General features: G+C 46.5%; 1 protein-coding gene across 1 annotated transcript in view; it reads right to left on the reverse strand.

The window, feature by feature from the left end:
* itga2b (integrin, alpha 2b) overlaps positions 1–15,000 on the reverse strand; it is a 42,141-nt gene that overhangs the window by 5,818 nt on the left and 21,323 nt on the right. The window contains exons 18-26 of the mRNA XM_061224586.1: positions 14,894–15,000; positions 10,758–10,825; positions 9,001–9,148; positions 8,347–8,439; positions 6,461–6,540; positions 6,104–6,184; positions 5,429–5,534; positions 1,925–2,077; positions 602–706 (exon numbers count right to left, since the gene is read on the reverse strand). The exon at positions 14,894–15,000 is cut by the window's right edge and continues 4 nt beyond it. Of these exons, the coding sequence (XP_061080570.1) occupies positions 602–706; positions 1,925–2,077; positions 5,429–5,534; positions 6,104–6,184; positions 6,461–6,540; positions 8,347–8,439; positions 9,001–9,148; positions 10,758–10,825; positions 14,894–15,000 (941 nt within the window). The remainder of the gene's footprint in view (positions 1–601; positions 707–1,924; positions 2,078–5,428; positions 5,535–6,103; positions 6,185–6,460; positions 6,541–8,346; positions 8,440–9,000; positions 9,149–10,757; positions 10,826–14,893) is intronic.

Below are 15,000 nucleotides of genomic sequence, written 5' to 3' on the forward strand. Positions count from 1 at the left end.
CAAAGGAAACAACATCACATTAATAATGTCTTACAATAAAATGTTAAAGGTAATCGTTCCATTGGTCACCTTGACAGGTGAAAATTCCATACTACTTTCCTACTTTCCACAGAAGAGTTTTATGTCAGGTGCGTGCAGAAAGGTTCATGTCAGGTGTGCGTATGTGTGTGTGTGTGTGTGTGTGTGTGTGTGTTTGTGTGTGTGTGTGTGTGTGTGTGAGAGTGTATTATGTCAGGTGTGTGTGTGTGAGTGTTATTATCAGGGGTGTGTGTGTGTGTGTGTGTGAGTGTTATGTCAGGTGTGTGTGTGTGAGTGTTGTTTCGTGTGTGTGTGTGTGTGTGTGTGTGTCTGAGTGTTATGTCAGGTGTGTGTGTGTGTGAGTGTTATGACAGGTGTGTATGTGTATGTGTGAGAGAGTGTTATGTCAGGTGTGTGTGTGTGTGTGTGTGTGTGTGTGAGAGAGTGTTATGTCAGGTGTGTGTGTGTGAGTGTTATTTTGTGTGTGTGTGTCTGAGTGTTATGACAGGTGTGTGTGTGTGTGTGTGTGTGTGTGTGTGAGAGAGAGTGTTATGTCAGGCGTGTGTGCTGTATGTTTCTTTACCACATGGACGGTCTCTTTGCTTTGGCGTTCTGGCTCCACGCTGCGCTTCTCGATGCGGTGGATGGGCCTGATGGTCGCATTCAAACCCGTCTCATCTTTCACCAGCTATAAAACAGCCAGAGGAACCCGGTTATCTCTCCCTGACAACCAAGTCATACAGTAGAATCAAACAGCACAGGAGTCATACAGTAAAGTCAAACAGCACAGGAGTCATACAGTAAAGTCAAACAGCACAGGAGTCATACAGTAAAGTCAACCGGCTCAGGAGTCATACAGTAGAGTCAAACAGCTCAGGAGTCATACAGTAAAGTCAACCAGCTCAGGAGTCATACAGTGGAGTCAACCAGCTCAGGAGTCATACAGTAAAGTCAACCAGCTCAGGAGTCATACAGTAGAGTCAAACAGCACAGGAGTCATACAGTAAAGTCAACCGGCTCAGGAGTCATACAGTAGAGTCAACCGGCTCAGGAGTCATACAGTAGAGTCAACCAGCTCAGGAGTCATACAGTAGATTCAACCAGCTCAGGAGTCATACAGTAAAGTCAACCGACTCAGGAGTCATACAGTAGAGTCAAACAGCACAGGAGTCATACAGTAAAGTCAACCGGCTCAGGAGTCATACAGTAGAGTCAACCGGCTCAGGAGTCATACAGTAGAGTCAACCGGCTCAGGAGTCATACAGTAGAGTCAACCAGCTCAGGAGTCATACAGTAGATTCAACCAGCTCAGGAGTCATACAGTAGAGTCAACCAGCTCAGGAGTCATACAGTAAAGTCAACCGGCTCAGGAGTCATACAGTAGAGTCAAACAGCACAGGAGTCATACAGTAAAGTCAACCAGCTCAGGAGTCATACAGTAGAGTCAAACAGCACAGGAGTCATACAGTAAAGTCAACCGGCTCAGGAGTCATACAGTAGAGTCAACCAGCACAGGAGTCATACAGTAGAGTCAACCAGCTCAGGAGTCATACAGTAGAGTCAAACAGCACAGGAGTCATACAGTAGAGTCAAACAGCACAGGAGTCATACAGTAAAGTCAAACAGCACAGGAGTCATACAGTAGAGTCAACCAGCTCAGGAGTCATACAGTAGATTCAAACAGCTCAGGAGTCATACAGTAGATTCAAACAGCTCAGGAGTCATACAGTAGATTCAAACAGCTCAGGAGTCATACAGTAGAGTCACCCGGCTCAGGAGTCATACAGTAAAGTCAAACAGCTCAGGAGTCATACAGTAAAGTCAAACAGCTCAGGAGTCATACAGTAAAGTCAAACAGCTCAGGAGTCATACAGAACAGAGGGTCTCTTCGCGGGCGGGGCCTTGCCTTGTACAGGTCGATGTCGGGGAAGTGTGTGCGGCAGGTGACCTGCTCCTCTGAGGCGTTGGCGAAGATGTAGAGCAGTTGCGCCCCCTGCTGGCGAAAGGGGAAGTCCACCTCCACCCTGGCGTTGATGGTGCCGGGACCCAGGTTCCGCAGCTGGGGGGGGATTCAGTGTAGATATCACCGCCGTGCACAGCAGATTTTATCACCACAGTCCACCACAGCATGCCATTCTGTAATCCTGCCCTTATCCTGCTCTTTTTCACTGCTTTAATCAGGCCTGGGTCAAATACATTCACAAATAATTCAACAATTTTACCTGTATATCAAACTGGAGCGTTACATCATTTTTTTTAGTCTTTTTGGAAAAATCTAAAGTATTTGACACCAAGCCACAAGATAAATATTTAGCTCCCAGCAGAGACAGTGGCCCTCCAGGACTGGAGTTGGCAAATCAAAAATCCAGCCCTGGTTTTCTTTTCTCCAGGGGAATTAACTGAACAGTTAGCATGATTGATTGGCAAGCCACACCTGACTCCCAGGTAAAGGGAGGGTGAACACACCTGACTCCCAGGTAAAGGGAGGGTGAACACACCTGACTCCCAGGTAAAGGGAGGGTGAACACACCTGACTCCCAGGTAAAGGGAGGGTGAACACAGCTGACTCCCAGGTAAAGGGAGGGTGAACACAGCTGACTCCCAGGTAAAGGGAGGGTGAACACACCTGACTCCCAGGTAAAGGGAGGGTGAACACAGCTGACTCCCAGGTAAAGGGAGGGTGAACACAGCTGACTCCCAGGTAAAGGGAGGGTGGAAAAGCAGCAGTTCTCAGCCCTGGAGGACTGATCTGATGATCCCAGCGATAAAGCACTCTGGTTTGCACTAAGGATGAGACAAATCATCAGTTTTTGTAACCGGTTACCATCCCATTTTTCAAACGGTTAACCGGTTAACCGATATTGCTTATGGCCGCTAGGGTTCGTATGTTTTTTTCCATTTATTTTAACTGGATTACTGAGAAATGTAATTGCATTTTCAAACGTTATTTTGGGCCATCTCAATCGTTAAATGTCAACATTATAAGTCAGATAATAGTAAGTCAGCCTAATTACCAAATTAAATATTTACATTTACATTGGCATTGTGCAGTGTAACCTCACAGTTGCAGAAATCTGTAGTTATCCCTCTTCTCTGTCTTCTGCCCGATAGACTTGATTGGCATGAAATCTGTAAATATGCTGCTGTTCACAACTACGGGGTTGTGCACTCAATTCCGTGGTCACGGAATATTTTACAATAGGCGGCTGTTCTAATGATTGTACTTTAATGCCAATGCAGGTCTCTGTACACAATTTGATACATTCTTATGTGAAGGTACACTTGCATGTTATATGCCAATGCATTTTATATGGCGTGGGACAATCGTGGTGAGATTAACGTGTCCATTTTTCGCTGAAAGCAGGGAATTTTCGCTTTCAATATCCGATGATAAATAGCGTAATGATAATTTATTGCTTTATTTATTTTCATGTAGATACCGCATAGTGGAAAGCGAAGTTCGGTTTGCCGATTGTTTAAATTCGCGTGTCAACGAATAAACACGGATGAACTAACGCCATAGAATAAGCCATAAATGAACTAACAGCTACAGATTTAAAACACACAAATTATTTGACAACTGTAGTAATGTAGCATTCAATTCCATGCGGTGGTCGCATTCTTAACCCTCAGAAATGGCCGCAGATTGCTTGCTTGTACGACAGTAGCTTGTGGATTTCAATGTAAACAGCGTATTGTAATATTTTGTGCAATTGTCGAGGACCCGGCCCTAGGCCCGCCTGATGAGAGAATGACAGAAGATGGGTTAGGCAGGAATGCATTGTTAACCCCTCGCAGTGGAGGAGTTAAATGATGAATTACACTCAGCTATTAGCTGGATTTCTTTTCAAGATCCCTTAAGGCGCCACAAAAAGGGGCACCGGAAGAGTGCATTGAGATGGTGGCAGGCATTAACTTCTGGCTTGCATGAGATCAAGGTGTGGAGGAAGTCAAGGAGAGACTATGAAATTGAAACAGACACCAGTGATGAATAGGTTCCTTAAAAAAAAATACAAAAAAGCTAGTGTTTTTCCACTCGTATATTAAGATGGTGGAAATTCCCAACCGGAGGGGCACATGAGATAAAGTATTGGGGAAATTTCTTTTGAGGTATGAGAAAATGACAGTGGGACAAACAGAAGTCATGAATATGGTCATTAAAAAACAAGTTACATAAGAGATAAATGTCTTCCCGCTTGAAATATTGGGGACATTTCTTATCAAAAAGGTACACTTTTGTATGCAAAAAGGATATATAAGGACGCTTTTAGACCTTAGGGTAGCATCTTAGAATTTTGCCTCACAAGATATCTACGAGCTGTTGAAGAAAGAGCCACTCAGAACAACTATAATCAAGCTGGAGTGGTAATTATAATCTATATTACTTGTAGAAGTAGGAAAAGTAATACATAGAAGTAATACATTATAAGTTTCCTTTTATTTTAATGTCTTTTATTTCTCATTAAGGTACTATATAAGGTAGAAAAATGTAGAGAAGTTATTATAGTTAGATAAATATAATATTCTAGGAATAGTTTCTTTAAACGTCCAGAAGGGGGAGCTATAGGATAAGGCTAAGGCCAAAGAGGATGGGTATTTGAGGGGTGTACCTTGACTTTTAAACATCATGGTGGAAAGGTAAATTAGAAAGAGCTAAAGGGGTATATGTAACTTGCATGTGATCAGCAAACTGAAAGATGATATTTACACTGTAATCTGTATAACTCTATTCTTTTGATTGATTATAATAAAGTATATCTTACTATAATCATAGGTGACAAAGATTCTTTAGAGGGCTGGAAGTTCAGTAGAACTTACCAGGGCTCCAGGACGTTCGGAGTACTTGAGTTCGTCCCCGAGACACCTCATGGTGAGGTACTGCTCATGGGAACGTGAGGTCTGAGCTCGGCAAGGGGTCCGTGGCTCACGACACAATGATGTATTGCTTTGTTTATTTTTATGTAGATACAGCATCGTGGAAAGCTACATTCAGTTTGCCGTAGTTCGCGTGTCAACGAATAAACACGGATCCTTCTGTGAACCTTAGGGAACGTCATAACGTTACAATTAGCCATAAGTCAACCAACAGCCAAATAAATTATTTGATAACTCCTATAATGTAGCATTCAATTCCCCTTTGGTGTTTGCATTTTAAACCTCCAGATTGCTTGTTCAAACTACTGAAGCTAGTCAATTGCTAGTTTAGAACCGCAATAATACGTGTGGTGATGAACGTGCATTTATTTTAAACTGAGCTTACAATTTCACCTTCAGAAAAAAAATATCGGTTATCGGTTATACATTTTTTGTAACCGGTTAACCGTTAAACCTTTCACACCCCTAGTTTGCACACTCGTACAGAACGGCCTGGTCGGGGAAAGTGGGGGAGAGACAGGGGGGGGAGACGCACCTCGTAGACGTGCTCAACGAGCGGCCCGACCTCTGCCAGGGTGGAGGGCACCTCCTTGGGCTCCCATTGCACTATGGGAAGGACACACTCCACGGGAGACGAGCCTCTGAGATGGGGGGGGTGTTATTTGAACAGTGTTAGGGTTAGCACTGTCAAGATTTAAACAGTGTTAGGGTGAAATCATCACTGTTATTATTTTAACAGCGTGAAAATGCTGTGAAAACATCAGCCATTCATTCAGTCAATGAAAATTCAAACGGTCACTGAGGTGCATGACTGGGACCTGGAAGGCCCTTAACCCTGCATTGCTCCAGGGGGGATTGTCGCCTGCTCAGTCAAATCAACTGTAAATTCCTTTGGATAAAAGTGTCAGCTAAATAACTAATGTAATGCAAGAATGATCATGCACCTTTGAAGAGCAGGTTTTTTGGAATGTTTTTCAAAATGTCAGTATTGTGGAACTGCTGTGCTTTAACTGTTTTGACGGGTGCGTCAGCGTTGGGAAGTTCAGTGAAGAATCTCGGGATTTGATCCATTCTGCATCGCAGCTAAACCCTCCAATCTGCATGTGGCTGTCACAGTTTACCAAAACTGTCACACGTCTGTCCTGTGTCCTTCTGTCTGCCATTGTGCTAAAATGAAAAAAACAATAAACTGCTAAAAAGAAATACTCACCCCCTCATTTCAAGGGTGGCCATTGCGCTGACATTGATTCTAAGATGAACAACGTTGCTGTTGGGGTTTCGGCTGTTCTTGCTGAAATACAGACAGAAGTGTGTGCACATTTTAATAAAAATGTCATAACAGGCTGCACAGATCTAAATCTTCTGAATAGATCTATAATAATATAGCCCCAGTGCTGCCAAAGTAAGATATGTGCAGCTGTTGGGCCCTTGAGCAAGGCCCTTAACCCCACATTGTTCCAGTGAGGATTGGCCCCTGCTTAGTCTAATCAACTGTATGTTGCTTTGGATTAAAGCGTCAGCAAAATGACTAAGGAGGAGGAGGAAGATGAGGAGGGAGTGTTCTTGCCTTTTGATCTGCAGCCGGAAGGAGACGTGGCTCTCCACCTCCTCCAGATGTCCTGCGCTGAAGGACAGCCCTGCGTGGAGCTGAGGGGAGAGCAGAGAGACCTGTGAGAGAGACCTGTGTGTGCCCTCTCCTCTCCCCATGCAGAGAGAGACCTGTGTGTGCCCTCTCCTCTCCCCATGCAGAGAGAGACCTGTGTGTGCCCTCTCCTCTCCCCATGCAGAGAGAGACCTGTGTGTGTCCTTTCCTCTCACCATGCAGAGAGACCTGTGTGTGTCCTCTCCCCATGCAGAGAGAGACCTGTGTGTGTCCTTTCCTCTCACCATGCAGAGAGACCTGTGTGTGTCCTCTCCCCATGCAGAGATACCTGTGTGTGTCCTCTCCCCATGCAGAGAGACCTGTGTGTGTCCTCTCCCCATGAAGAGAGACCTGTGTGTGTCCTCTCCCCATGCAGAGAGAGACCTGTGTGTGTCCTCTCCCCATGCAGAGAGAGACCTGTGTGTGTCCTCTCCCCATGCAGAGAGACCTGTGTGTGTCCTCTCCCCATGCAGAGAGAGACCTGTGTGTGTCCTCTCCCCATGCAGAGAGAGACCTGTGTGTGTCCTCTCCTCATGCAGAGAGACCTGTGTGTGTCCTCTCCCCATGCAGAGAGACCTGTGTGTGTCCTCTCCCCATGAAGAGAGACCTGTGTGTGTCCTCTCCCCATGCAGAGAGAGACCTGTGTGTGTCCTCTCCCCATGCAGAGAGAGACCTGTGTGTGTCCTCTCCCCGTGCAGAGAGACCTGTGTGTGTCCTCTCCCCATGCAGAGAGAGACCTGTGTGTGTCCTGTCCCCGTGCAGAGAGACCTGTGTGTGTCCTCTCCCCATGCAGAGAGACCTGTGTGTGTCCTCTCCCCGTGCAGAGAGACCTGTGTGTGTCCTCTCCCCATGCAGAGAGACCTGTGTGTGTCCTCTCCCCATGCAGAGAGACCTGTGTGTGTCCTGTCCCCATGCAGAGAGAGACCGCTAAAACCCCATTCTTTGTGTGATTGTAATAATACAATGGCCATTAATGCAACATGTCCAATATTCTAAAGCAGAATCTATCCTGTGAAACATTTTTCTTTTTGTAATAAATTGTAAGATATTATACAATTATGCAAATATAATTATGGAAAACCACGAGAAAGCTTTTCAAACATTCCCCAACTTTTCGGAGGACGCGCCGGGTATCCGTCACGGCCACCAGGGGTCGCCAGACCCCGCTGAAATAGCGCTGAGAAAGCGGAATCGCCGCAAGGTTACAAGTTTGAACTTCACATGAGGCAACTGCTCGTGTTGTACACTTGAACACAGCCCGGATCGCATCGCCTAAACTGCAGGCACGGGAAAGAAATTACGATAAAATGACAATAAATAATGAAAGAATAATGAATAATAACGTGATTGATATCCCCCTGAAATCACATCTAGCCCCCAGAAATAATTATCATCATCCATTAAAGTGTCACCTGTTCAGCTGAATCACAGCAGTCTATTAGCTGGATTACTCTGATCAGCAATATTCGCCTCCTGCGAACGTGTCCCGACTGGGGTTTGAGTGATTATCAGATTTATCAACGCCGCTTGTCGGCAACAAGCTGTGTGCCGTGAGCATTTTACAAATCGTTACTGCGATGATGGTCCAATAACAGCGGCACCATTTGCTGACAATTCCGCAATATTCATTACTTAAGAAGTTTAAATAGTTCACCGTCTTCGCTGCTTCACCGAACCGCAATTTTTGGCAATTTACGAAACGCCCGGCAGACCGACAGCTGTTCTGACGATGGGAGGCGAGCGGGCAGCTGCGGTTCGCTGCGTATTTACCGTCGGACTGGGAAAATGCACCTGGTGGTTACCACGGTTACCTTCTGTCCGTGTTTCATCGGGTTTCCCAAATCACAGACCACGACCATGGACCCGTTCTCCTTCTTCTGAGGGCACACCAGCCGGGAGAAGCCCTGGAAGAGACACGAAGTGTCGGCAGTGCGGCGCTTTTTAACGCGATTAAACGGCCTACTGTTGATCAAAGCAGGCCAATACACTGCCGTTTAACAACATTGCAAGCAATTTGGGCCCATAAAACTGTATTATAAGGATATCTATATTAGGTTTGGTTGGCACGTTAAAATCCCCCCCAATTTCTAGGAAAATGAATGCTGAACTTGATGCTATTTCAACCCCTCTTCAAACTCCAGCCACTCCAGATCCATGATTCTGATACAGGAGCCATTTCTATGGGCTTCACATGGGCACACATCTTTTCAAGATTATGAAAAACAAAAACCACTACTCAAAAAGAAAGTCAAGAATTTCACCGTATCCAGTCAGTAAGAATGTTGTTATTTTCCTAAACTCGAACAAAGATGAATGGAGTTTTTTGGGTTTTTTGAGCGAAAATATAGGTATCACCAGGGGGCGACTTCGCATCGATCTGAGGAACTTGACTGCTCGAAATCTGGCCCCCCTTGGGACTTGGGCAGGATGGAAACCATAAACAGGAAACAGGAAGTGGTCATCACCTCTCTGTCGCTGAGCACGCCCTGGTAGTGCGTGTGGGCGGGGGGGTGGATCTGCAGCTCCGCCTCATAGGCACCCTCCCCCCGGTTCTCCACCCCGACCACCAGGAGCACCGAGTTCTCCTCCCCGATGAGGAGGACATCTGAGCTCCTGCAGGAGAGGTCAAAGGGCAGGGTGTGTGGGTGTGTGTGTGTGTGTGTGTGTGTGTGTGTGTGTGTGTGTGTGTGAGGAATGATCAAATCTGCTCCTCCCATCCAGAGCCAGCCCTGGTTCTCTTTTCTCCCAGGGAATTTAACCCTTTAAGAAAAGAGTAGGAGTTCTTTGTGGAATGTTTTTGTTAAAATTCTAAAGTCCAAAGTTCCGGAGCCCTGCTTTCAGTCACCAGTCGTGACCGTGACTGTCCAGAGGAGAGCATTCTAAACACACGGACCAACACTGACCATGCTACTGACCATGCTACTGACCAGCTTCACGCCCGACTCCCAGGGAAAGGGAGGGCGGAATACCAGCCCATGAGCACCATGATTTCATAATCCCTGGAACATGTGCACTTTATTAGGTACAAAAAACAGTGCAGTCTGTCAGTGTTTGGACAGCTTTGCTCTGTACTCCAGCACATTGCATTTGAAATGAAATATTGAATGTACAGTACTGTGCAAAAGTCTTTGTCACCTGTATAACATTCTGCACAGATAAGATTCTTCCAAAAATAATTCAATGAAAGGTCCTAAATAAACGCCTAGACATTTTACATTACATTTGAGTAATTTGACAGAATAGTTCAAAACTGAATCAAATCAATATTTTTTGTGACCACCCTTTGGCATTAAAACTGCATCACTTCTCTGAGATGTAGAACTGCAGGACAGCGTTGGCTAAGACAATCAGCAGGGAGGTTGTTCCAAGCATGTTGGAAACATTGGTTGGGTCCTTGCTTCTGATCTCAGACAGCCTTGATCAAGTTTTTATGTAAAAAGTAGTAAATTGCTTCCAGTAATATGTTAATTTTTGAAATTAAATACAAAAATGTCTCCGTAAAATTACATCTTTTGGAAAATGAATATTTGGAAATCTCAAATGTGTTATTTTATACTAACACACACAAAAAAATAAACATATATAACAAAGTCTGCACAGACTCCCCAGATTAATCTGTTTTATTTTTAACTAAAGATTTATAATGAGCAACTACTGAGTCTGAATATTTTTTTCAACATCATTGCTGCCAAAACAACTTCACCTACGTAAAAGGGTCGAGGAGGAAAAGAGACAAAAAATATTTCCTCAACATGTCTAAGACTTCTGCACAGTACTGTATAATAATTAATTATGTCCTTTTTCTACACAGTTCACCCATATGCTAAAAATTAGGCACCGCAAGCTAAAGCTGACAGTCTGCACTTTAACACCATATTCTCTGCTTCATTTCAAATACACGCTTCCTGAACACTGCAGCAAATTCACATATACTGCTTCGCCGAGTGGTCACATGACTTGCCCATGCCTGATAGTCACCAAAACACACTTCCTCCCCAGAAACTCCCCACTTCCTCCTGTACTCACAGGAAACTAAAACATGACACTTTGTAATGCAAGGCCTCATATCTATCCACAGCAGCTAGGGAGATAAGTTATTAACTGCTTCCCAGAATAAAGAGCCACGGGAGCTGTCGGCTGCAGTGGGCACTGTGAATAAGGTCAGTGTGTTGGTCTCCTAACGAGAGGGATGATCGTATTGCGTGTGGAGTGTGACACTCACGCTGTTGCGTTCAGCCTCAGGTCAGGGACACACACGTTGTCCGAGCCGCAGTCTAGAATGATCCGGGTCTGAAAGAGAGAGAGAGTGTGCAGCCAGTGAGTGTCTCGGTGACCCCTGTATGTACAACACGCAGACTACCCCATATGTACAACACGCAGACTACCCCGTATGTACAACACGCAGACTACCCCGTATGTACAACACGCAGACTACCCCGTATGTACAACACTCAGACTACCCCATATGTACAACACGCAGACTACCCCATATGTACAACACGCAGACTACCCCGTATGTACAACACGCAGACTACCCCGTATGTACAACACGCAGACTACCCCGTATGTACAACACTCAGACTACCCCGTATGTACAACACGCAGACTACCCCATATGTACAACACGCAGACTACCCCGTATGTACAACACTCAGACTACACCGTGTGTACAACACTCAGACTACCCCGTATGTACAACACTCAGACTACCCCATATGTACAACACTCAGACTACCCCATATGTACAACACGCAGACTACCCCATATGTACAACACGCAGACTACCCCGTATGTACAACACGCAGACTACCCCGTATGTACAACACGCAGACTACCCCGTATGTACAACACTCAGACTACCCCGTATGTACAACACGCAGACTACCCCGTATGTACAACACGCAGACTACCCCGTATGTACAACACTCAGACTACACCGTGTATACAACACTCAGACTACCCCGTATGTACAACACTCAGACTACCCCATATGTACAACACTCAGACTACCCCGTATGTACAACACTCAGACTACACCGTGTGTACAACACGCAGACTACCCCGTATGTACAACACGCAGACTACCCCGTATGTACAACACGCAGACTACCCCGTATGTACAACACGCAGACTACCCCGTATGTACAACACTCAGACTACCCCGTATGTACAACACTCAGACTACCCCGTATGTACAACACTCAGACTACCCCGTATGTACAACACTCAGACTACCCCGTATGTACAACACGCAGACTACCCCGTATGTACAACACTCAGACTACCCCGTATGTACAACACGCAGACTACCCCGTATGTACAACACGCAGACTACCCCGTATGTACAACACTCAGACCACCCCGTATGTACAACACTCAGACTACCCCGTATGTACAACACGCAGACTACCCCGTATGTACAACACTCAGACTACCCCGTATGTACAACACTCAGACTACCCCGTACGTACAACACTCAGACTACCCCGTATGTACAACACTCAGACTACCCCGTATGTACAACACGCAGACCACCCCGTATGTACAACACTCAGACCACCCCGTACGTACAACACTCAGACCACCCCGTATGTACAACACGCAGACTACCCCGTATGTACAACACTCAGACTACCCCGTATGTACAACACGCAGACTACCCCGTATGTACAACACGCAGACTACCCCGTATGTACAACACTCAGACTACCCCGTATGTACAACACGCAGACTACCCCGTATGTACAACACACAGACTACCCCGTATGTACAACACTCAGACTACCCCGTATGTACAACACTCAGACTACCCCGTATGTACAACACGCAGACTACCCCGTATGTACAACACTCAGACTACCCCGTATGTACAACACGCAGACCACCCCGTATGTACAACACTCAGACCACCCCGTACGTACAACACTCAGACCACCCCGTATGTACAACACGCAGACTACCCCGTATGTACAACACTCAGACTACCCCGTATGTACAACACGCAGACTACCCCGTATGTACAACACGCAGACTACCCCGTATGTACAACACGCAGACTACCCCGTATGTACAACACGCAGACTACCCCGTATGTACAACACTCAGACTACCCCGTATGTACAACACTCAGACTACCCCGTATGTACAACACGCAGACTACCCCGTATGTACAACACTCAGACTACCCCGTATGTACAACACGCAGACTACCCCGTATGTACAACACGCAGACTACCCCGTATGTACAACACTCAGACTACCCCGTATGTACAACACTCAGACTACCCCGTATGTACAACACTCAGACTCCCCCGTATGTACAACACTCAGACTCCCCCATATGTACAACACTCAGACCACCCCGTATGTACAACACGCAGACTACCCCGTATGTACAACACTCAGACTACCCCGTATGTACAACACTCAGACTACCCCGTATGTACAACACTCAGACTACCCCGTATGTACAACACGCAGACTACCCCGTATGTACAACACTCAGACTACCCCGTATGTACAACACTCAGACTACCCCGTATGTACAACACTCAGACTACCCCGTATGTACAACACGCAGACTACCCCGTATGTACAACACTCAGACTACCTCGTATGTACAACACGCTGTTACCCCGTATGTACAACACGCTGTTACCCCGTATGTACAACACGCAGACTACCCCGTATGTACAACACTCAGACTACCCCGTATGTACAACACTCAGACTACCCCGTATGTACAACACGCAGACTACCCCGTATGTACAACACGCAGACTACCCCGTATGTACAACACTCAGACTACCCCGTATGTACAACACGCAGACTACCCCGTATGTACAACACGCAGACTACCCCGTATGTACAACACGCAGACTACCCCGTGTGTACAACACGCAGACTACCCCGTGTGTACAACACGCAGACTACCCCGTGTGTACAACACTCAGACTACCCTGTATGTACAACACGCAGACTACCCCGTGTGTACAACACTCAGACTACCCTGTATGTACAACACGCAGACTACCCCGTGTGTACAACACTCAGACTACCCCGTATGTACAACACGCTGTTACCCCGTATGTACAACACGCTGTTACCCCGTATGTACAACACGCAGACTACCCCGTATGTACAACACGCAGACTACCCCGTATGTACAACACGCAGACTACCCCGTATGTACAACACTCAGACTACCCCGTATGTACAACACGCAGACTACCCCGTATGTACAACACGCTGACTACCCCGTATGTACAACACTCAGACTACCCCGTACGTACAACACGCAGACTACCCCGTGTGTACAACACGCAGACTACCCCGTGTGTACAACACGCAGACTACCCCGTGTGTACAACACTCAGACTACCCTGTATGTACAACACGCAGACTACCCCGTGTGTACAACACTCAGACTACCCTGTATGTACAACACGCAGACTACCCCGTGTGTACAACACTCAGACTACCCCGTATGTACAACACGCTGTTACCCCGTATGTACAACACGCTGTTACCCCGTATGTACAACACGCAGACTACCCCGTATGTACAACACGCAGACTACCCCGTATGTACAACACGCAGACTACCCCGTATGTACAACACTCAGACTACCCCGTATGTACAACACGCAGACTACCCCGTATGTACAACACGCTGACTACCCCGTATGTACAACACTCAGACTACCCCGTACGTACAACACTCAGACTACCCCGTATGTACAACACTCAGACTACCCCGTATGTACAACACGCTGACTACCCCGTATGTACAACACTCAGACTACCCCGTACGTACAACACTCAGACTACCCCGTATGTACAACACTCAGACTACCCCGTACGTACAACACTCAGACTACCCCGTATGTACAACACTCAGACTACCCCGTATGTATAACACGCTGACTACCCCGTATGTACAACACTCAGACTACCCCGTACGTACAACACTCAGACTACCCCGTATGTACAACACTCAGACTACCCCGTATGTACAACACGCAGACTACCCCGTATGTACAACACTCAGACTACCCCGTATGTACAACACGCAGACTACCCCGTATGTACAACACGCAGACTACCCCGTATGTACAACACGCAGACAGTGGATAACGCTGTTACCCTGTATGTACAACACGCAGACAGTGGATAACGCTGTTACCCCGTATGTACAACACTCAAGACGTCAGCACTCCAGCATCTAATTATTTTTACTGCTCACATGATTATCACTCCTCCAACAAAAAAAAATAATATTCAACGCTAGCACTAGTACCGATTACATCACCGGCTGTGAGGGTGATGACATCAGCAGCAGTGGGAGCAATGACCTCACCTGTGCGCTGGCTGTGTTCTGCCCGTACAGCACGGCGTTGGCCGAGGCGTGCAGGCTGCTGTTCAGAGAGATGAAGATGGGACTCAGCTTGTCCTTGATCTCAGACT

This window comes from Conger conger, chromosome 16 (genome assembly GCF_963514075.1).
Source record: "Conger conger chromosome 16, fConCon1.1, whole genome shotgun sequence".
NCBI lineage: Eukaryota > Metazoa > Chordata > Actinopteri > Anguilliformes > Congridae > Conger > Conger conger.